This window comes from Eubalaena glacialis, chromosome 13 (genome assembly GCF_028564815.1).
Source record: "Eubalaena glacialis isolate mEubGla1 chromosome 13, mEubGla1.1.hap2.+ XY, whole genome shotgun sequence".
NCBI classification, from domain to species: Eukaryota; Metazoa; Chordata; class Mammalia; order Artiodactyla; family Balaenidae; genus Eubalaena; species Eubalaena glacialis.
Genome location: NC_083728.1, coordinates 94,868,298 through 94,888,427, shown reverse-complemented (window position 1 = coordinate 94,888,427; position 20,130 = coordinate 94,868,298). Strand labels below are relative to the sequence as shown.

General features: G+C 57.5%; 2 protein-coding genes across 2 annotated transcripts in view; both read left to right on the top strand.

The window, feature by feature from the left end:
* FAM20C (FAM20C golgi associated secretory pathway kinase) overlaps positions 1 to 3,903 on the top strand; it is a 38,362-nt gene extending 34,459 nt beyond the window's left edge. The window contains exons 6-10 of the mRNA XM_061208631.1: positions 733 to 913; positions 1,457 to 1,566; positions 1,725 to 1,806; positions 2,426 to 2,485; positions 3,036 to 3,903. Coding sequence (XP_061064614.1) covers positions 733 to 913; positions 1,457 to 1,566; positions 1,725 to 1,806; positions 2,426 to 2,485; positions 3,036 to 3,285 — 683 coding nt within the window. The 3' untranslated portion in view covers positions 3,286 to 3,903. The remainder of the gene's footprint in view (positions 1 to 732; positions 914 to 1,456; positions 1,567 to 1,724; positions 1,807 to 2,425; positions 2,486 to 3,035) is intronic.
* Positions 3,904 to 11,680: 7,777 nt separating this feature from the next.
* Positions 11,681 to 12,998, top strand: FOXL3 (forkhead box L3). Its single transcript, XM_061209640.1, has 3 exons — positions 11,681 to 11,787; positions 12,110 to 12,278; positions 12,588 to 12,998. The coding sequence occupies exons 1-3, from the start codon at positions 11,681 to 11,683 to the stop codon at positions 12,996 to 12,998; spliced, it is 687 nt and encodes a 228-aa protein (XP_061065623.1).
* The last annotated feature ends 7,132 nt before the right edge of the window (positions 12,999 to 20,130 follow it).

Below are 20,130 nucleotides of genomic sequence, written 5' to 3'. Positions count from 1 at the left end.
GCCTCGAGTGGGATGGCCGGGTCATGTGGTAGTTCTGTGTCCAACTTTCTGACTTTTTCACAGCAGCTGCACCATTTGACATTCCCACCAGCACTGTGTTAGGGATCCAATTTCTCTACACCCTCAACACACTAGTTATTATCTGTTCTTTTGATCAAAACTATCCTACTGGTTGAGAAATTGTGGATTGGATTTGCATTTCCCTGGTAACTAACGGTGTCAAGCATCTTTTCGTGTCCTTGTTGGCCATTTCTATATTTTCTTTGAAGAAATACCCTTTGAACTCCTTTGCCCATTTATTGATTGGGTTGTTCATCTTTTCATTACTGAGACGTAAGAGCTCTTCTGTGTGCAAATACTGGATGCTTATTAGCTTACGGTTTGCGAGCATCTCCCCCCCCGGCTTAGTCTCACTTTTTTTTCTTGGTATGAGGGCCTTTTTCAAGCCACTGGACAGAATCTCCACAGACTCCAGACTTAGTTTCGAGGGTGACGAGAAAGAGCTCGGGTTCAGATCCGAGCTCTAAGTCCCGAGCTGTGTGGCCCCGTGGTCTGTGATGCGGGGTTGGAGCAGGCGGCTGAGGTCAAGCGTGAGAGTGTGGGTGAGCCCTGCCCAGGGGAGGGCCGAGTCGGATGTGGTGCAGACACGCTGGCCCAGGACGGATGCCCGGGAGGGGCCGCACGGGGACACTGCCTGAGGGGCCCCGCTGACGGCGTGTCCTCCACCCACAGCCAACAACATCTGCTTCTACGGGGAGTGTTCCTACTACTGCTCCACGGAGCATGCCCTGTGCGGGAAGCCAGACCAGATCGAGGGCTCGCTGGCTGCCTTTCTGCCTGACCTGTCCCTGGCCAAGAGGAAGACCTGGCGGAACCCCTGGCGACGCTCATACCACAAGCGCAAGAAGGCAGAGTGAGTCGGGGGCACGTTGGGCCGGGGACTCCAGGATCCTGACTCCCTGGGATCTCCAGAGGGCTGGCTTCTGCCCGACCTGCAGCAGGGAACAAGCTCGGTGTGAGGAGCGGCGGGGCCAAGTGTGTGGGAGCAGATGATCAGTTGGGCCCCTCACTTGGGAACTGGGTGCTCACTGGCCACTGGGATCTCTCCGTGTTAGGACGAGGCTTCAGACCCCTGCTCTTCTTGCAAGAGAGACACAGTCCCTCCAGCCACGGAGACGTCCTTGCAAGTGTGCTGTCCAGCACCCCCCCCCAAATACGTGGCCTCCGCGTGGTGTGGCTCCATCACCTCCCAGCCCCATGCTCCTGTTAATGCAGCCTCAGCCCACCGCTGGCGGGTACCATCTGCAGACACTTTGTTCTGCGGTGACACCTTTTCTCACCCGGTCCCTCTTGCTGCCCCGTGAACCCGGTGTACTGAGCCGGGCAGCCCCAGAGGTTGGTTGGGTCCTCCTTGTCTACAGAGGAGCCTGCCCCTCTCATGCCGGCTCCCCTGCAGGTGGGAAGTAGACCCTGACTACTGCGAGGAGGTGAAGCAGACGCCCCCCTACGACAGCAGCCACCGCATCCTGGACGTCATGGACATGACCATCTTCGACTTCCTCATGGGTACGTCCGGGGCCACCGGCCTGCCCTGGGAATGCCTGACACAGATCCAGCCACCGTGGTCCTGCTCGTACTCGGTTCTCCCGGCTTGGAGGCCAGACGGGGGAGGGAGGGGACGCCTCTGAGCTGCACACAGGCTCCCAGCAGGCTTGTCCCTACAGGAAACATGGACCGCCATCACTATGAGACCTTCGAGAAGTTTGGGAACAAGACGTTTATCATCCACTTGGACAATGGGAGAGGGTGAGTCCTTCCAGACGCAGGGAAGGGCTGGCCGTGTCCCCACCCAGACCTGGGGGAGCGGGCGCTCCGTGGGGAGGGACGGCACAGCCCCCAAAGGCCCCCCTATGTGACACAGGGTTCTGGCCAGGACTCCTGTGAGCCTGTGAGCTGGGGAGACTGAGGCCTGGAGTGGGTGTGTGTGCAGGGGACAGGCCACTCCAGTGGTCAGAGCTGCAAGTTCTCAGACGCCTCAGGGGAATCAGCTCTGGGCACCTAGGCAGTTAACGTCTGTGGGTCACTCGTTCCCAGCTGTAAAAGATGCCCCTGCAGCTAGACCCTAGGCTGACCCGCCCTCGAGCCTTCTTTACTCAGCCTGCCCAGGACCTCTCACTTTTGAACTTCTGCTCAGTCCAGTGGCCAGAAGGTCAGGCTGCTTTCAGGCACCTGCCTCGTCCCAGGCCCTGCACCTGGGGCTGGACAGCAGGGGCCAGGCCGCACTGCCAGGCCCCCACGGACCTCGCAGCCTGGCAGGGCCCACGCGGGTACCGCCTGCTCTGATGCTCCTGTCCCCGTGCTTGGGCTCTGCGCACGGTGTCCCCCTGCGAGCGGCCTCTCCACAGCTCTGCTCTTCTTCCCGCAGGTTTGGAAAATACTCCCACGACGAGCTTTCCATCCTGGTGCCTTTACAGCAGTGCTGCAGGTGCGGCTCTGCCCCTCCCCGAGGGCCCCACCCCTGGGCTGGCCCTGTCACTGTGCAGGAGGCCGGACGCAGATCAGGCCAAGCCTTCCCGTCCCCACCCCGGCAGTTCCCAGAGCTCCTCCCAGGACCCAGCTCCTTGTCACCGTACTAGCCCACCTTGCAGAGGAAGACACCGAAGCCCCGGGCTCCCACTCTGCCACCCTTCTCGGGGCTCCCAACCCAGCCCCTCCTTTAGCAGATGGGGAAACAGGCCGTGGGGCTAAACAGCTGCTCGGCTCCGGGGCAGCTCCGTGTCGCCCGGCCCAGACAACGAGCAAGCCAAGCCGGGGCTGCCTCCCTCCCCCCTACCATCTGCCGGGAATAACGGGGGCCCGTTGGACACCGCTGGGCCCACACGGGCCCCTCTTGGAGGCAGGACCCTCACCGCGTGCTTCTGAGAGGCCGGGGCTGGAGTGGGCCAGGGGCCGAGCCGGCGCCCCTGCTCGGGGCAGCTGCAGCTGACGGCCAGGCTCCTCCTCCCAGCGCCGGCCTGACGTCGTTCTCCCCGCAGGATCAGGAGGTCCACGTACCTGCGGCTGCAGCTCCTGGCTAAGGAGGAGTACAAGCTGAGTCTGCTGATGGCCGAGTCTCTGCGCAGGGACCGCGTGGCCCCCGTCCTGTACCAGCCGCACCTGGAGGCTCTGGACCGGCGGCTGCGCGTCGTGCTGCAGGCGGTCAGGGACTGCATGGAGAAGGACGGGCTGCACAGCGTCGTGGAGGACGACCTAAGCCCCGAGCACAGAGCCTCTGCCAGGAGGTAGTGACCGCGAGCCGTGGCCAGGCCAGCTTCCGGGGCACACGGGCCAACGCAGGAGCGGACGGGCTGCCCGGGGACGCGCGTTCCTCACTTTGCAGACCAGGGCGGGCCGGCGGGAGCACGCTACCCCCATGGACAGAGGCGGCCTGGCGGTGGGCCACCACCCTTTTGTATGGAAAGGAAGTCTTTATTTACTATTTTGTATTTATACCTGGTGTAAATGTACATAAATAGAGACACCTCTGCAGACCCCGACCACCCAGCAAATCCCACGGAGGGCCGCCCAGCAGGGCCAGGTGCTCCTGCGAAGGGCTCCCACTCTGGACCGAACGTACAGTAAAAACTCTCCTCGCTCCCCGGGGCTGAGAGTTGTCTGGGGCTGCAGGAGGCTCCTGAGGCTGTCACGGACTCACGTCGACAGATGAACACCACGTAGGCTTTGGGCGACGTGAAGGACCCATTTCCTGGCTGCCCAGGCTGTCTTCACAGCACCTTCTGACTTGCTTCGGAAGCCTGTGCACGTGTGTGACACGGGCATGTGGCCGGGCAGCTGGTTACTTTCACGGCATTTTCGTGGAATAGTTTGCAATGTGGTAAAAGTGCAATAAAGATTCAGCAAGTGTGTGCTGGGGCCTCGCTGGGGTCTGGGTCCCTCACTCCGTGGTGCTCAGCTGCCTGCCCACCCGCCCTCCAAAAGAGTGAGTCCTAGAACCAGGTGTGGCCCAGTGTCCAGGCTGGAAGGAGGGGCTTGGGGTGGCGGGGACGGCCTGTCCCGCTCTTGGTGCGGCTGCTCCCAGGGAGCTGAGTGGAGATCCCTGAAGTCACATGTGGGCCCCAGAGCCTCTACAGGCCTGGCATCACATGGGCACCGTGTTTACCCAGCAGGAGCCAGGACAGTGGTGGCTGGACTGGCCACGGGGACGGCGAGGGAGGGGCTGAGCCAAGGGTGGCCTGAGAGAGCCAGTCCCCCAACGCCCTGCTGGAGGGAGGGGACACTGGCCGCCTCCCAGCCCGAAGGCTGGGGCGTGTGGGCGGGGCCCAACCCTGGAGGGAGCCTGCCGGACGGCGAGGACTCACGTGAACCTCAGTTCGTGGAGCAGAGAAATCACAGCCCCTGTGCCTTTTACTAGAGGTTCCCTCACCTGCCACCCCACAGATCTCCCCACGCGCACAGGAGGGGAGACCATGTGGGGATGCGGGGAGGACACGGCCGCCTGCAAGACGGGAGAGAGGCCTCACCAGAAACAACCCCAGAACAGAGAGAAGAGTCTGTGTTTCAGCTGCGCCGTCTGTGGTGTCCTGGTGCGGCACCCAGGGCATGATCAGAAATACGCATGTGGTCTTTGTCCCCCATTGCTGGCCCAGAGCGTCTCAGTCCCTCAGACTCCCTGAGCTAAAGACAAAAGAAGAAGGGTGTGGGGGAAGCCAGTTATGGGGGTGACGAAGAAGAACAGAAATGAGGGTGTGGTGGTTACGTGGATTTAAATCTGTGCTTCTCCCCAGTAAGAGTCTCTCCTGATCCAGAGTCACCCCCGTTCAGGTACAGAGAGAGAGACACTTACAGAGGGAGATTTCCTTAACCATGCGAACGTCCCTCCCAAAAGGGCAATTTCTGCGCCATTGTTTCTCAAAATAATCAGCTCAAAATAATCGTTATGCCAAAGAGGCACACGTTAGGTGACATCTGCTCCCCCTCAAAGGCCAAGCAGTGTCACAAAGGAGGTTCCGAGCTCTGCAGAGCTGCCCAAGGGGCCCAGAGCTGGACAGCAGTTAAAGCCATGGAGACAGGTTCGTTCAGCAGCATTGCAGTGGGGACAAACAAAGGCCTCAGTGCAGAACTGGCTCAATTCCCAATGCAGCCTGGAAGGTAGGGATTGACAGCCAAGGAGCAGGGGAGGTGGGGGATGGGAAATCACTGCATCAGGGGTTCTGGCTAAACCAGGATTCTCGGTGATGGCGGGCCAGGGGTCTCTCGTCCAACTGAGTTAACAGGATTCTTGCTACAATTGGGTGATGCAAAGCCAGACACGGGAGTCGCGGCCTCGCTGGGAGGAGCTTCGGAGGAGCCTGACTGACACCTCTCGGGTAGCACAGGGTCTCGTCCCCTTAGCACACAGCAAGCAGTGCTCTCAGAGGCTCCAGAGCTGGGGCAGCGGCCGAGACACCAGTGGGAAGCCGGGAGGTGAGGCTGGGAGAGACAGACAGACATGCAGCAAACAGACTGTGCACACACACCTCGAGGCCCGAAGGACGCTGCCGGGGGGTGTGGGACCAGGAAGAAGTCAAGAAAAAGGAAAACGGGACGGGGGATGGGACCCCGGCACGATGATGAAAGTTACCAAACAGGGCTCGGAGTACAGTCCCCAGGAAAACGGGAACAGCGAGGACCCAGTCCTTCTGTGGGAAAAGGCTGTGGCCTCGTCAGGGTGAGGACAGGCCTAGAACGGCAGCTGGGAGAACAGGTTACTTCCGGGAGACAGTCACACAAGGAAGGAAACACAGTCGAGGACGGTCTGGCTCGGCCGTGTTGAGGTTCACAGACATGGCCCTGTCAGCAATCAGCACTGTTTCCCCAAAAGGAAAATGTGATGCAACTGAATTGGGAGGGGCTGGTCCTCTCTCAGGTAAGAAGTTGGTAGGTATTTTGTAAAACTTAAAAATGAAAAGCCTGTCATTTAGAAACATGGAGGTAATGCACAAACGAGACAAAGAACAACACACCCAGGGAGACTTACAGAAAGTGATTTCTCTGGGTCTTTGCTTCGGGAACAGGGGTGAGGTGGGCAGGGGTCTGCTCTTGTCCATGATCTGATCTGTAGTGTTATTTGACTTTTAAAACTGTGTTTATCTATTACTTTGATACGAATTCAAACAGCAGGTAAAGCTGCTGGATGGGAGGAGAGATAGGGGCAGGGCCTGAGCTGTGAGCCCAGCAAGACCGGCACGCCGCCAGCCCAGGGCCCTCCTGCCTTGTCCCGTGTGCTGCTCACGACAGCCGTGCAGGTAAAATCTGAATTCCATTCTGCCCATTTTCACCATATAAACCGAGGCCCAGACAGGTAAAGGGACTTTCCTGAATTAACGCAGGAGCCTGTGGTGTTTGGGACCCAGATCTGCAGAGGGAGGGGCTGAGGGGGCGAGGGTGGTGGAGGAAGCCTGGAACAAGATGAAAGAAAAGGTTTTCGGTTAAATACCTCTAGGTGAAAGTCTGCTTCCCCACAAGAGTTAGGCAGCCTGCTTGGCCCACAGTAGGACAGCACCTGCCACAGGGCTGAGGAGAAAGGGTTAAGAATTCAAACATGATTAAAAAAAACAGCTGGGGGAAAATCAAAACAAAAACCCTCCTTCAGTCGGCCTGGGGCCTGGTTGTAGAGAATCAAGAGGCAGGAGGCAACCCCTCTGAGGGCAGAGACCACTTCCTGAATTAAAACAGGTAAATGACTAAATAAATCAGTATATAGCTGCGGACGCGTGCAGGACCCCTGCCCCGTGGGCCCGAGGGACGGAGTGTGTCAGTGGGGCTCCAGGGATGCAGGTGGTGGGCTCACCCTCACTCCCAGGCCCCACCCACAAGCCTGAGACGGATGAAGGGCAGGGAGGCCCGAGGAGGGGGCTGGCAGAGGGCTCTCATGGGCCCTGGCCCTCCCCGGTCCCCACCTGGGAGCAAGTCAAATGTGCACATTCCTGGGGCCAGTCCCCCAAAGACCATGCCCAGAGGTGCAGGCTCCCCGGGAGGCCAGACGCAATGGCCCCCAGGCCACCCTCCGGAGGTCCTGCTCAGCCCTCACAGGAAGCTCTCCCTCGAGTCAATGTCCCCCCCACCCAAAGGGACCATGACAGAAGCAGGTGAGCAGAGACACCTCAGAAGCCTTGGCCTGGGGGTCCGGAGGGGGCTTGAATGAACCTCACCTTCATCAGGAGAGCAGAGTTCCAAAGCCCCTGTGGGCGGGGTCCCCACCTGCACAGAGGGGTCTTTCTTACTCTTCTTGGAGCTGGCTTTCGGGAGCTGGGGTGTGGGCTGGCCAGGGCCTGGGACAGTGTCCATCCCGTGCCCAAAGGGAGGGGCAGCTCCTGGCCTCTCGACTTTAATGGGATAAGCGGGGAGAGGACACCGGATGAGGGGGCCTCGGGGCCGGCTGCAGTGCGGGGTCTGTGGGGTGCACACCAGACCCAGGGCAGCCCCGCTAGGCTGCTGTGGCGGCTCCAGGCAGCCAGCCCTGCCCAAGGCCTGTGCTCTGTCCCGTCCCTGCTGCAGGTCGCAGCACCCCCCAGCTACACTCAGGTGGATGTATTCCTGTGGTCACTGCCGTCCTGGGGGCGCCTGGGAGGCCTGCGCTGGGGACACAGCCCATGTCTGGTCCCCTTGCACCATCTAGAGGAGAACCTGAGAAAAGCAAGACCAGCCTCCCCAGGGCAGAGATGACCAGAGTCTGGCCTCAGAAGTCCCCTAGGTCCTCAGGATCAGAATCCAACACCTCAGAAGTAGAGGGGGTACAAAGACCCTCAGCTGCCTGGCAGATGGGTCCCTCAGCCAGCCAGACCATCAGCAAGCCCTGCCAGTGGCGACCCAGGCCCCCACCAGGCCAGCCTGTCCTTTCAGTGTCCAGGGGCTCAGGGTGGCCCCACCAGCCCGCCAGGCCAGGCCCGGAGCCCAGGTGAGGGGGCTGTCGACCTTGGTCCCCTGTTGTCCAGGACCTAGCACAGTGCCTGGGCCGAAAAATACCTATAGAGTCAGTGGGTCATTCTTTAGTGAGTGTTGAATACAAGTTCTGTACACTGATACATACTTCCAACACCAAAGAAGAAGAATATGGAATTCATCTGGAGGGTTGAAGTGCTCTGGCCTTCCGGAAGCTTCTAGAAGCACCATCTCCATGGTGCCCCTGGGTCTTAGCGCAGCCTTCCACCCTGGAGCTGTCTGCCCCCGCCCCACCCTTATTTCATTAATTCTTATTCCAAGTGCTGCTCAAACGTCTCATCCTGGAAGGTTTCCTAGCCTTTAGCCTGGGTGACCTCAGTGCGTTCTCCCATGGAGGCCCCCCCCCCATGTCAGATCATGTGTTTCTGAGGTCATCTGGCCAGTGTCCACTTCCCACTAGACTGGGAGCCACGTGAGGACAAAAAGGAGCACAGCTCCAGCACATACAGGCCGGCAGCTCTGCCTGGTTCAGCCCCCTCCGCCCTGGCCTGCTCTCCTGACACTGAAATGGTCAGCTTCCACAGAGGCACAGCCCTCCCGGCCCTGCATCCAGGCTGGCCCGGCCCATCGTTCCAGCCTTTCTGATCCTCTGCAGACCGCACGCAGTCCCCGCAGTTGGGGTCGAGGGTTCCCAATTCCCCGTGTGTGGTAGCAGCCCCCAAGCAGGCCCCCAGGGGTCCACACCTCCTGGTATTCACGCCGGGTGAGCCCCCGCCGCCAGGTGCCCAAATTGTCTTTGAGGCCAATAGGATATGTGAGTGGTAGCAGGTCACGGCCAAAGCTGGGCTACAGGACACCCCGGGCTCCTGCCCCTCTCTCTGGACCTATTGTGAAGGGGGAGAGCTGCCATGTGTGAGGATTTTTATTTTTTCACCTTCCTCTACTTTATAAATTTTCTGTAGCAAACACAGCTTTTAACTACGAAACACAAAAGCGTATGAGTAACTTCTAAGACGCTATAGCAATCACGTGAGTCCCGTCTTCCCCCCCACACCCTCCTCTTGTACCGTTTGTGACGTTTCTGCTTCAGACATGCTGGGTGAGGGCTGCTGGGGTCCAGGACTGTTCCCAAAGACAGGCTGCAGCCCCCTCCGGCTGGTCTCCCACATCTTCGTATAGGCCTCCCGGTGGACAGGCGTGCAAGCTCCCGCAGGCCGCCTCCCGACCCCTGGAACTGCTGTCACATCCTTTCCTGAAGGGCCTGGGTCAAAATCCTGCTCCACCCCACACGAGTGCTGTGATTTCGGGCGAGCCGTTTGCCCTCTCCGTCCCGGTAAAGGGGACTAAACAAAAGGCCTGACTCACAGGATTGTCCTGAGAAGTGAGTAAGCGTAAAAAGCATAAAGAATCTTACAACACTGCTGGCCTGTGACTGCAGCTGGTGCTGCCAGTGTTAGTGGTATTTGGAGGGAATTTTTGGCTGAAAGACCAGAGAAGCCTTCCTTCTCACGGCCGGGCCCCAAATTAATGTTATTTTCAGAAGTAAGTCAAGCACGTTTCAGAAGCCTAGGAAACCAAAACACGTCGGGAGGTTTTCTAACCAGCCAGCCTTCGTTTTCTATTCAATTAAACTAGTGAACAAATTGAGCTGTTTCCTCCACCGCCCCCTCTTTAATGCTTCAGAAGCTCCTCCCTGTCTCAGGACCTGCAGCATCTCTGGGACGGGGCAACAGCTGGCTGTCGCCTTCCCTGGGCAGATTCTGTTTTGTTCCAGGAGGGAGCTGTGCGATTCCACACCCCCAGGCCTGGCGCGCAGGAGACCTTTCCAGACAGTCCCCTGCTCCCTCTCTTCCTCCCGTGCATCCAGTGAGGTCCACGAGAGGGCCGGTCCCCGAGAGAGCAGGACGTGCTTCCACCTGTCCTGTCGGGGCTCTGGGCTCTCCCGCCAGCGCTCGCATGGCTTCAGCAACTCACCATCCTGTCCGCCCGCCTGCTGCAGGCAAGTGGGCCTTCAGACCCGCTCTCCTCTGATGGGCCTGTCCCCGGGGCTTGAGTTGTTGCCCTGAAACCTTAGTTCTCTGACAGATTCAAGAAGAGTCGTGATTGTGCAGATTTCTGGTTTTATTGCTGTGAGGGGAGGAGTCCTGCTATTTTCACTGTGCAGACCTGCCTCTGTCAGAGCTTCACCCAGGTCTCAGCTGTATCAGCCGCTGGTCCCTCTGCGCTGCTGGTGGTGCCCGTGATGTGGCTGGACCCCAGCTTGTCCAGTGCTTCCCTGTTGAAGGACATCTGGGCTGATTCCAGTTTGGGGAAAAGAGGAATAAAGCCACTATGAACACGTGTCACAAGTGCTTGTGTGCAGTAAAGTCTTCACTTGGGATAAACGCCCAAGAGTGCAGCTGCCGGGTCACATGGTAGTTGCAAGTTTAGTTTTTAAAGAAACAACCAAAATGTTTTCCCAAGGGCTGTACCGGTTTATGTTCTCACATTCCAGCATTTTAAATTTTGACACCTGGTAGAGAGGAAGCTGTGGAGCCAATGAATGCATCTGAGTCCGAGTGCACCTCAGATCCCACCCGAACAAGAGCTAAAGCGGGAAGGGTGCTGGCATAGCTGTCCCGGTGGCCCCAGGACCTGGACGCGCCCCACCCCAGCAGGCCCACCACTCTTCTTCAGCAAGGTGGGCAGCAGCAGGCCCTCCTGGGCCAATGGGCTGGACTGAGCACAGGTCATTTCAGAGCTACAGGTGCAGCTTTGAAGGTAAAATCTTCTGGAAGACTATCCAGGTGTCCTGGCCTTGGGCAGACTCACAGACAGGGCTCATGGCCGGAATTCTGTGGATTATTCATGGAAATGCCTTTGGGTGGCACTTCCAACTTGAAACAAAGGGGACCCCTTAAGATCCCACCTCACTTCTTCTTCCTAAAGCGTCCTACCCCTGTCTTCTCTCCCACATGCCCCCACCCGTGGCCCAATCCCCCCAGAAGGGACCAGTGAAGCAGTGGCTTGGCTGATGAGAGGTGCAAGCTCTTCACCCCAGGCCACAGGAGCCGGATACAGACCAGGTGGCCACTGGGCTCAGAGCCCCGCACCGGGCCCCTGGAGGAGGGACAGTGAGAGACAGTGCATCGGGGACACAGGGCGCTGGAGGATGTGCTGGACCCTGTGTCTCTGGCCCGGCTCTGACCCAGTGTCCAGGCAGGACACACCCTGGACCACTGCTGCTCCGGGGCTGCAGGCCGGAGGTGCAGAGCCTGGTGGGGCTCTGTGGCCTGGCTCCTGGCAGCTCAGGAGCCCACTCTGGGGAGCCAGGAGCCAGGGAAGAACCTACATGTCTGGGGTGGGTCCAGGCTTGGGGGACCCAGCGAGCTCTGCCCTGAAGTCTGGGGCCGGCGCGGGAAGCTCGAGGCGCATCAGGCTGGAGCGGTGGCGGTGGGCGCCCCGCACGTCGGTCCACCCAGCGCATGGCTCCCTCCTCCTGCCGCCGGTCAGAGGCCCACCGTGAGCCCACTCCGCTTCCCTCGGCCGCTCTACCGGTGACTGGGGCCTCCTCTGCTCCGGGATTGGATGCGAGAGGACGGGGTGGGGGCGGGCGGGGGGACCCCAGAAACCTGGGTTCCCAGCTCAGGAGGAGAGCAGCCGGCAGTTCAGACGCTGCTGCGCCGCGCCAGGGAGAACCTCCGCGCAGACCTGGAGCGCCCGCGGGCGGCGCGGAGGAGGCGGCGGCAGCGGCGGCCCCGCAGACGTCCAGCGCACCACGATGTTTGACAGCTCGCAGTATCCCTACAATTGCTTCAATTACGACGCCGACGACTACCCCGCGGGCAGCTCGGACGAGGAGAAGCGGCTCACGCGGCCGGCGTACAGGTGACCGCGGAGCCGGGGCGGGGCCGCAGGGGACAGCCGCCTTCCTCCGAGAGAGGGCCAAGACCCGCCTGGGATGAGGGAGGGGTCTCTTCTCGTCCGCACGTTTGGAGGTAGCCGAGAAGGTTCTCCACCCTCCCCGGGGAACCCCCAGGTGTGAGGGAGAGCTTCTGGGGTCTGCGCAGCGCGGCGCTGGGAGTTCTCGGCGCCCTGCGGGAAGGCAGAGCAGAGCGGGTCCGGCCGGGAAGGGCAGGCGGGGAGACACCAGACGCGCTCCGGGGTCCCGCCTCCGGCGCCCGCCTGGCCTGAGCGCCCCTGTTCGCAGCTACATCGCGCTGATCGCCATGGCCATTCAGCAGAGCCCGTCGGGCAAGGTGACCCTGTCGGGCATCTACGACTTCATCATGCGCAAGTTCCCCTATTACCGCGCCAACCAGCGCGCCTGGCAGAACTCCATCCGCCACAACCTGTCCCTCAACAGCTGCTTCGTCAAGGTGAGCCCCTTCCCCGCCCCCGCCCCCGAGCGGCCCCTGAGGGTCCCAGGCCTTGCGACACCTGGACCAAGTCATCCCTGATTGGCGGGGGGGAGCGGGGGTGTACTTTGCAGCGGCGGTGGCTGGAAAGTTCATTCCTAGCAAACTGGGCTGCCTCCGCCGGCTCACCAGGCGACGCCCCCAACCCCAGGCCGGGGTGCGTCGTTCCAGGGCTGCCCAGGGCTCACCCTAAGTGACCCCGAGTGAGCGCGCGCGGCGGGCGGGTCGCACCTGGGAGCCAGCCGGGCGCTGAGCCCCTCGCTCGCACAGGTGCCGCGGACCCATGGCCACGAGAAGGGCAAAGGCAACTACTGGACCTTCGCCGGCGGCTGCGAGTCGCTACTGGACCTTTTCGAGAACGGCAACTACCGGCGGCGGCGGCGGCGGCGCGGCCCCAAGCGCGAGGAGGCGAGGGGGACGCGCGCCGCAGACGCGGAAGCGCCCCGGGGTCCCCCTGAGCCGGCCACTGCGAGGGGGAGCCCCGTCCCCCACCGCGAGGCCCCAACCCCAGCCAGCCCCGCCGCCCTGGGGAGAGAGGCACACAGGGACATCAAGTTCAGCATCGACTACATCCTCTCCGCCCCCGACCCCTTTCCCGGGCTCAGGTCGCCCTACGCGCAGGAGGGCAGATACCCCCGGCTGGAGGCCCAGCAAATGAACCTTCACCTTTGGACGATGTGAGAGGGGCTGAGGCTGCTCCCCCTCCGGGGCTGGCAGCCAATCAGTCTGGGGTCTTCTGGGTGGTTTGGGCCCACCTCAAGTGGAGAAATGAGGTTCTGCCACATCCCACAGACTTCCACAGACTCAGGCTGAACGCTGAAACCAGCCTAGGTTGGAGGGAAAGACGGTGATCTGATGAAAGGCACTCATTTCCATTTTGCGGCTTTATCCCTTCAGATGAAACCCATCGGGTTCCCGTTTGACGACTTAAGGGTTTGCTCTAGACTTACCGGGTGATCCTGCTTGAGGACTAAGAACGTGGGTTCAGGGTCACATTCACTTAGAGTCAAGGTAACGTTGGAGCGTTTGCTTCATAGACAGATGCGCACGAAGCTGCCGGTGAGCTAAGTGTCCAGTCAGTGAAGCTGGTGGGCATCTTCCTTTAGAGCTGAAAGCAATAATAATAAAGTGCAGATGGTCGAGTCAGCTTTTAATCAATCCCGTGAATGTGGCCCAAGGTTTCTGACTGTGTCCCTGTTATGGGTAATGTGATTGGAAGTGACAAATGCATCTCGTGTTGTGGGCAGAATATTTGATGATTGTTTTAAAACTTCTGTGTACTTTTTTATAAACGAAAGAAGGAAGGAAGGAAGGGTGGGAGGGGGAAGGGAGGGAGGTCCAAATTTGGGACAGCATGGGGGCAAAGCACACTTTTCTTGATTCTTCTGAGCAGGGAGTAAGCCCTATTCTGGCACGTTCCATCCAGCTGGTTTCCCGAGAAAGCAGACATTCTGAGGCAGACGGCTGATAAATTCCCACTACACTGTGAGGTGTATGGTTAGGGAGTGCACAGTTACAAGCATTGGAGGTGGGTGCATCCATTTGAAATGTAAATGATTTAATTACCGTGTAAAGATGGGCATTTAAAAAACACAGTTATGCACAGTGAAACTATTTGACCAACCTTATCATTTTTCACCAGCCCTTTTTTGCAGAGTTAATTGCTTTCCCTGACTTAATTTGAACATTAGTATGGATTACACCTAATCTGATTCACTAGGTGACAATGATTGGCTAATTTTGTAAACGGCAAAAACACACCCAAGGAGGCCAGCTGTCTCGACTGGGAACTACAGTCTTGCTTTATCGGACTCGGAGAAACTGGGGCTGGGGGTAGATGAAGGCAGGCAGCAGCCTAGACAGGCTGAATCACGCAAAATACACGCTTCGCGTCTGATTCAGAAGGCTGGGCATTTCATTAAATCACAGTATTCCTTCCTTCACCCGCCCTGTAAATAGAAACCCCACGTGTTCCTTTCACTGGTTTGAGAAGAGGGGGATAACTCATGTGAGGTGCCGAGCCCTGACTCCAGAGAGGGGCACTGGCGGTGATGTGCCCACTCGCTCCGCCAGCGTCCTCTCGGCCTGGCCAGGCCGCCAAAGGCAGCCTCTGTCAATGGGAGAGGACCAGGGTCTGTAACGTGGAGATCACTGTGCCTTCGCAAACACCCACGGCCAGAACTCTTTGCTGGGGAAGCAGCCAGTGTCTGTGGGCTCTCAGGGCTGGCCAGGCACAGTGCTGAGCCCCCAGTGCCAACTGTCCACTGGCCAGCACCCCAGCCCTGTTCCCCTCATCCCATTTACAAGTCGGGGACCTGCAGCACAGCAGGCCCAGGTCCAGGACGCAGGCGTGTGACTCCGGGGTCAGGCTGCTAACATACGGCTTCCTCCGTGCCGTGGTCACATGCATGTGTGTGCATGCGTGTGCCTCGTGGGCATGTGTTATGTCTGTCTCCTTCCTCTTACTTATACCCCCTTGTCAGTTGTGCCGAAAGCATCATTTTAAATTATACCAGGTATAATTCAGGTGGTGACAGGATACAGGTGGTTCTATACACAAGTATACGGCATATAGAGTATCTGAAGATACATTTTTCTGCTACCAACTGAGCAAATAACGTTTCATTTTATCTTTCGAGTTCTCTTCCTGAGCTTCGTTCTGGTGATCAAGCCTCACTGAGATGGAAAGACGCTTTGCCCTGAGCAGACAATCTGGAGGCACCAGCCTTGGAGTGGGAGGAGGCCTCGGATCGGCCTCCCTGCACACGTTCCTGGGCAAAGGCCCACGGCGGCCGCAGCCACGGGGCGGCACCGGGCCGCGAGATCCGTGTACTGTGAGGTGTAGCATTTGTTTTGCAAAGGATATCAATCATGTTTTTAGAAGCAAAGGGACATTTTCAATTTGCCAGCGTGTGACACCTTGCGACTTCAGAAAGCCTCCCAGCCCTCAGAGTGAATGGCATTTAATCCCCAGCAACACAGCGGGGCGAGGGCTGGCCTGACCTATTCAAATGTCGCCTCCACCAGCCACACCTGCCCAACGCAATTATAATTAAACACTTTATGCCTCTCTTGCAAATCCGCTGATTGATCACCGATACGTACATCACCAGCACATTACCCCAAGCAGATGTCTGCCACACGCGTCATGGATCACCAGGTTTCCATTAGCAAAGTCGGGGGGCTGCGTGTGGGAGACGCGTGAGAGCTGCCGCTGTGCGGAGCAGGTTCCCAGGCTGTGCGGCATCCCGCCCACGGACCGTGGGGTGTCCCTGTTCAGAGCAGCCGGCCGAGCGAGGGGCCTCCACCCAAGCTGGGTGCTGCAGGGGTGAGGGGAGGACAGGGTAATGACAACCAAGGGGGGGTGGATGCCCCCTCCGGCGGCATCCCCTCATCCCCACAGGGGTGGCTCCCCTTTCCAGAGCCCTCGACTGCCAAGCCTATATATAAACACAAGTGGCCTTGTCCTGCCAGCTCCAGCAGCCCTGTGAGCAGCGACAGGCAGACACACAGCTCTATTTCACAGATGGGGAAACTGAGGTTCAGGGGGGCAGGTCCTGGGCCCCCCTCCCCACTCCAAGTGCCCAGGATGCCTGGCTGAGAAGGAGGTAACACCCTCTGGCCAGGAGGTTAGAGGTAATCACACTCCGGGCCCCTCCATCCACTCACTGCGTCCACTGGCGTTCGACCCCTGAGCAAGTGCCAGGGACCCGAATCTGGGAATTCGAGGGTGTGGACCCCTGAGCAGACTAACCTTCCGCCCCCGCTAGTCAGGCGGGAGTCAGCACTGCCCTCGCCCCCCACCGCGGGGGTCAGCCTGGTGTGAGGCCCCCAGGCCTGACTTCAAGAGGAACCCAGGAAGGACAGTCTGTTACCTGGATTTGCTTCTGCGTTCGTCCAAATTAACAGTCCATAAACATTTGCAAAATTGCTTGTTTTCATCCTGTTAAAAATACCAAGTGCATCTTATGTAAATGGGCCTTGCTGTTCTGGAGAAACTGGTTCCCCAGAACCGAAGGCACAGCTTGTCAGGCTGCAGCTGAGGACAAATTAACTGTCCTCACGTGCGGCTGTGCAATTACGTTTCCCCAGCTTTAGGCGACTTCAGGCCCAGAGTCCGAACAAGACGTGAGTTCACTCAGCTGAAACTCACAGTATTAGATTTATAATAAACTGAGAGAGGTTGCCCAGCTGTGCCGTTTTCAAAAAGCGGAAATGGAGTGGGAACTTTGGAGCTCTCCGTCCCCCGACTTTGCTTGGCTCTGTGCGGGATGCGAGTGGGGAGGCGGGAGGATGGGTCCTTCCTTCCTGGGTTCCTGCCCGGCCCTCACCCTGTTGCCCATCAGGTGGTGGTTTTCCATCCACACTTCTCACCCAGGAGCCCGCCGTCCTCTGGGGCAGCTGATGTGTGCCCCCCGCTCCACCAAGCCCAGGGCCCCACGATCCAAGAGACCACACTGTTTGTCCCTGAACTGGGGGGCAAGAAGAGAGGGTTCAGACCAGCTGTCTCTTCAGACACCCACGAAAAGCACTGGGCTCCAGATGGTGAGGGGATCCGTATCCATTCCTGCCATTAATTGCTTCATACCTGTCTCCATCCCTTCAAATGTAGATGGGGAGCCACAGACCGCAAGTCCCAGGGCCTCTCGGTGTGGGAGACATGGCGGGCGCAGCAAAGCCCGAGGCTTGAGAGGCCAGGCTCCTGAGGGTGACACCGCCTGCCCACCCCCCCACCCACTTACGGGCATCCTGGATGACAGAGCCTCATTCAGGTGACGGGGACAGGAGGGTCTGCTCCCCACAAGAAGCCTGGGGAGGCCACGCCACTGATTCTGGGGCAGTGGAGCCTGGACTCCATCCACACGCAGGGAGCCTGGCATTTCAGCCAGAGGAGGGACACAGGAGGAAGGCCTGGTGCATTTTGCGGGGAAGGGTCAGGGGCTCAGCACGTCGCCTCCCTCAGATACTGGTCCAGGCCAAGGGCACCGTCAGTGGGATCGCCGCGTCCACCGGGTGTGACAGGAAGTCCTGTCTGCCCTGGGCCCTGACCACTGGGAGCAGAGAGGGTTCCCCACCTGGGGTGCTCTGTGTGTGTCTGGACACTGGGCGTGCACGGGCCATGTGTGTGTGTCTGCCAGGTGTGCTTCTGTGAGCCCTGGTGAGTGTGCACGTGTGGGTGTGAATGAGTGTGCATTGCGTGTGCGCATGGTTGAGCATACACCTGCAAGTGTGTTCAGACGGGTGTGCACACGAGAGTGTGTGCACACACCAGTGTACACTCGTGAGTGTGTGTCACATCAACATCTTTTCCGGTCCTTTTTGTGCCAAGAAACGTGTATGCAAAGCAAAGGTGTCTGGCAGCTCCCCAGGTCTTGCAGGAACAGCTTCTCTGTGGAGTGGCTGGTGGGGGTCCCACTGGGGTCTCCGTGGTGAGCCCCATTTCCCGGAGCCGCTCAGCGGGACACGGTGAGACGTGCTCTCAGAGGAGGGGCAACCACAGCTGATGAACGTGATCAGAGCTGCTGGTCGTAAAGGTTAGTGCATAAATCAAAAGGAAATGTCAAATGCCTTCTAACACTGATTGAGGCATAACTTGGGGCAGGGCCAAGCACTGGGCGCTTGCTCACGGAACCTCAGAAAAACCGTGTCCGTAACATCCCCAGACTGATGGCCCCTCACTCCAGACGCAAGTCTCTGCTGCCTCCCAGGTGGGAGTGTGTGCCCGGCGCTCAGGCCCCGGGTCTGCTGGTGCTGAGGACATCCAGGACGCGTCACAAACACGGGGTCAGGCCACGAGAACCTTCCAAATGGCCCGAGAGCACATGCATCCTGGGATCGTCCCTGAGGAGCCTGACAGAAATCTCAGCAGACGCCTTCCTCCCCAAGACCTCCCCATGCAGCCTGTTTCCTGCCCCGCTCCGTCGAGGCCCCAGTGCCTTCTGTCTGCCTGTGGCTGCCAGCCTCACGCAGGACACTCCAAATGGGGCCAAGACCCTCCCCAGGGCCTCCAGGCAGCCTCTGACAGCCAGGATCGGGCGCAGGGCCTGAGCCGTGGCAGGATGTCGGGGCTCCGGGCCTCACATCTGCAAAGGGCTGCAGGTACACTTTCTATATTATCTCCAAATGAGATGATGCTTTGCAGTCGGTATTAAACATTGTTAAACGTAAGCATTAAAACTACTCTTAAAACTCACAGCCCTGTTTGGCCAGTTACTCCATTTTAAAAAAATAATTCTTCATTTTTTAGCACTTCTACAACTGCAGTAAATAAAAGAGGCCCCTTCCCCTCTCTCTGCCTCAAGAGACCATGACCATGTCCTGCTCCCCCACCCAGAGCCGGGAGTTGCCATCTTTCCGAGCCGAGTGTGCCTGGCTGCCCAGCTCTCTGCTCCCTGTAAAGGGCCAAACGTCAGGCCCTCCCCTTGGGCGCCTTCGCTCTCAGCCTTGCTAACTCACGTTTGCACCCAGGCTGCCTCATCCAGGAACCCTTCCCCACTGCCCTTCCTGTAACCCCAGGTTATAAACGTCTTACATTACAGTTTGGTCTGGAAGCTCACAGTATTATACTTTACACTTAGTTATATGTTCCATCTTGAATTAAGCTTTGGGTATGGCATCAGGAACGTGTTAAAGTTTATTTTCCCGATAGGGTCATATCAGCACCATTAATTCCCTCTCCCTGTGGGATTATTTTGATGTCTCTGTTGGAAATCAGTTGTCCGTGTATGGGTCTATTTCTAAACTCTCATTCTGTTCCATTGATCTGCTTGTCTATTCGGCACAAATACCACACTGTATCTATGGCTATAGCTTTAAAATACATATGGAAAGTGCGGAGTGTTAGTCTCACAACTTTGCTTTTCTTTTTCAAAGTTGGTTGGGCTATTCTAGAGCCTTTGAAACGCCAGATAAATTTTAGAATCAGTTTGTGAATTGCTATGAGAAACCTGCTGGGATGGATTAGTATAGTGTTGAAGCCATAGATCAATTGCAGGAAAACTGACATCTTAAGTAGTTCATATTTTTGATACTACTATGAATTGTATTTTTAAATTTTAAAGGTCTGATTGCTTGTTGGTAGTCTACAGAAATACAATTAATTTTTGTATATTGATCTTGAATTCCAAAACCTTGCTAAACTCACTTATTAGCTTTTTGTAGTTTCCATCAGATTTTCTACGTAGATGACCATGTCTTCAGTGAATAAATTATGAGTTTTATCTCGTAACTTCCAATCTGGATGCACTTTATTTTCTTGCCTTTTTGTTGAATCCAGTGCAATGTTGAATGGAAGTGGCAAGAGTGGGTATCCTTGCCTTGTTCTGATCCTGAGGGGAAAGAATTCCATCTTCCACTGTGATGTGTGAACCCAGCTGTAAATTTATTTACATTTATTTTGTAAATAAATGTTGTTTATCAGGTTGAGGAAGTTCGTTTTTTTCCCTAGTTTGCTGAGAGGTCTTACTGGGAATGGATATTGGATTTTGTCAAATTTATGTTGTTAATATGGTTGATTGCATTGATTGCAAATGTTAAATCATCCCTACATTCCTGGGATAAACTCCACTGGTCATTATATATTTTTCTTTTTATATATATTGGATTCAATTTGATTTTTTTGTTTAGACTTTTAATCTCTATGTTTATAAGAGAGATTGGGCTGCAGTTTTCCTCTAAGGACATGGTCTGGCTTTGGTTTCAAGGTAATGCTGATCTGATCTTATAGGATGAGTTTGAAAATATTCCCACCTTCTCAATTTCATGGAGAATTGGTGTAGAATTTAAATTTTAGTAGAATTCACCAGTGAAGCCA

Coding starts and splice junctions, on each gene's coding strand:
- FOXL3 (XM_061209640.1), top strand. CDS start 11,681: ATGTTTGACAGCTCGCAGTATCCCTACAATTGCTTCAATTACGACGCC. Junction 11,788..12,109: donor CTCACGCGGCCGGCGTACAG/GTGACCGCGGAG, acceptor CCCTGTTCGCAG/CTACATCGCGCTGATCGCCA. Junction 12,279..12,587: donor TCAACAGCTGCTTCGTCAAG/GTGAGCCCCTTC, acceptor TCGCTCGCACAG/GTGCCGCGGACCCATGGCCA.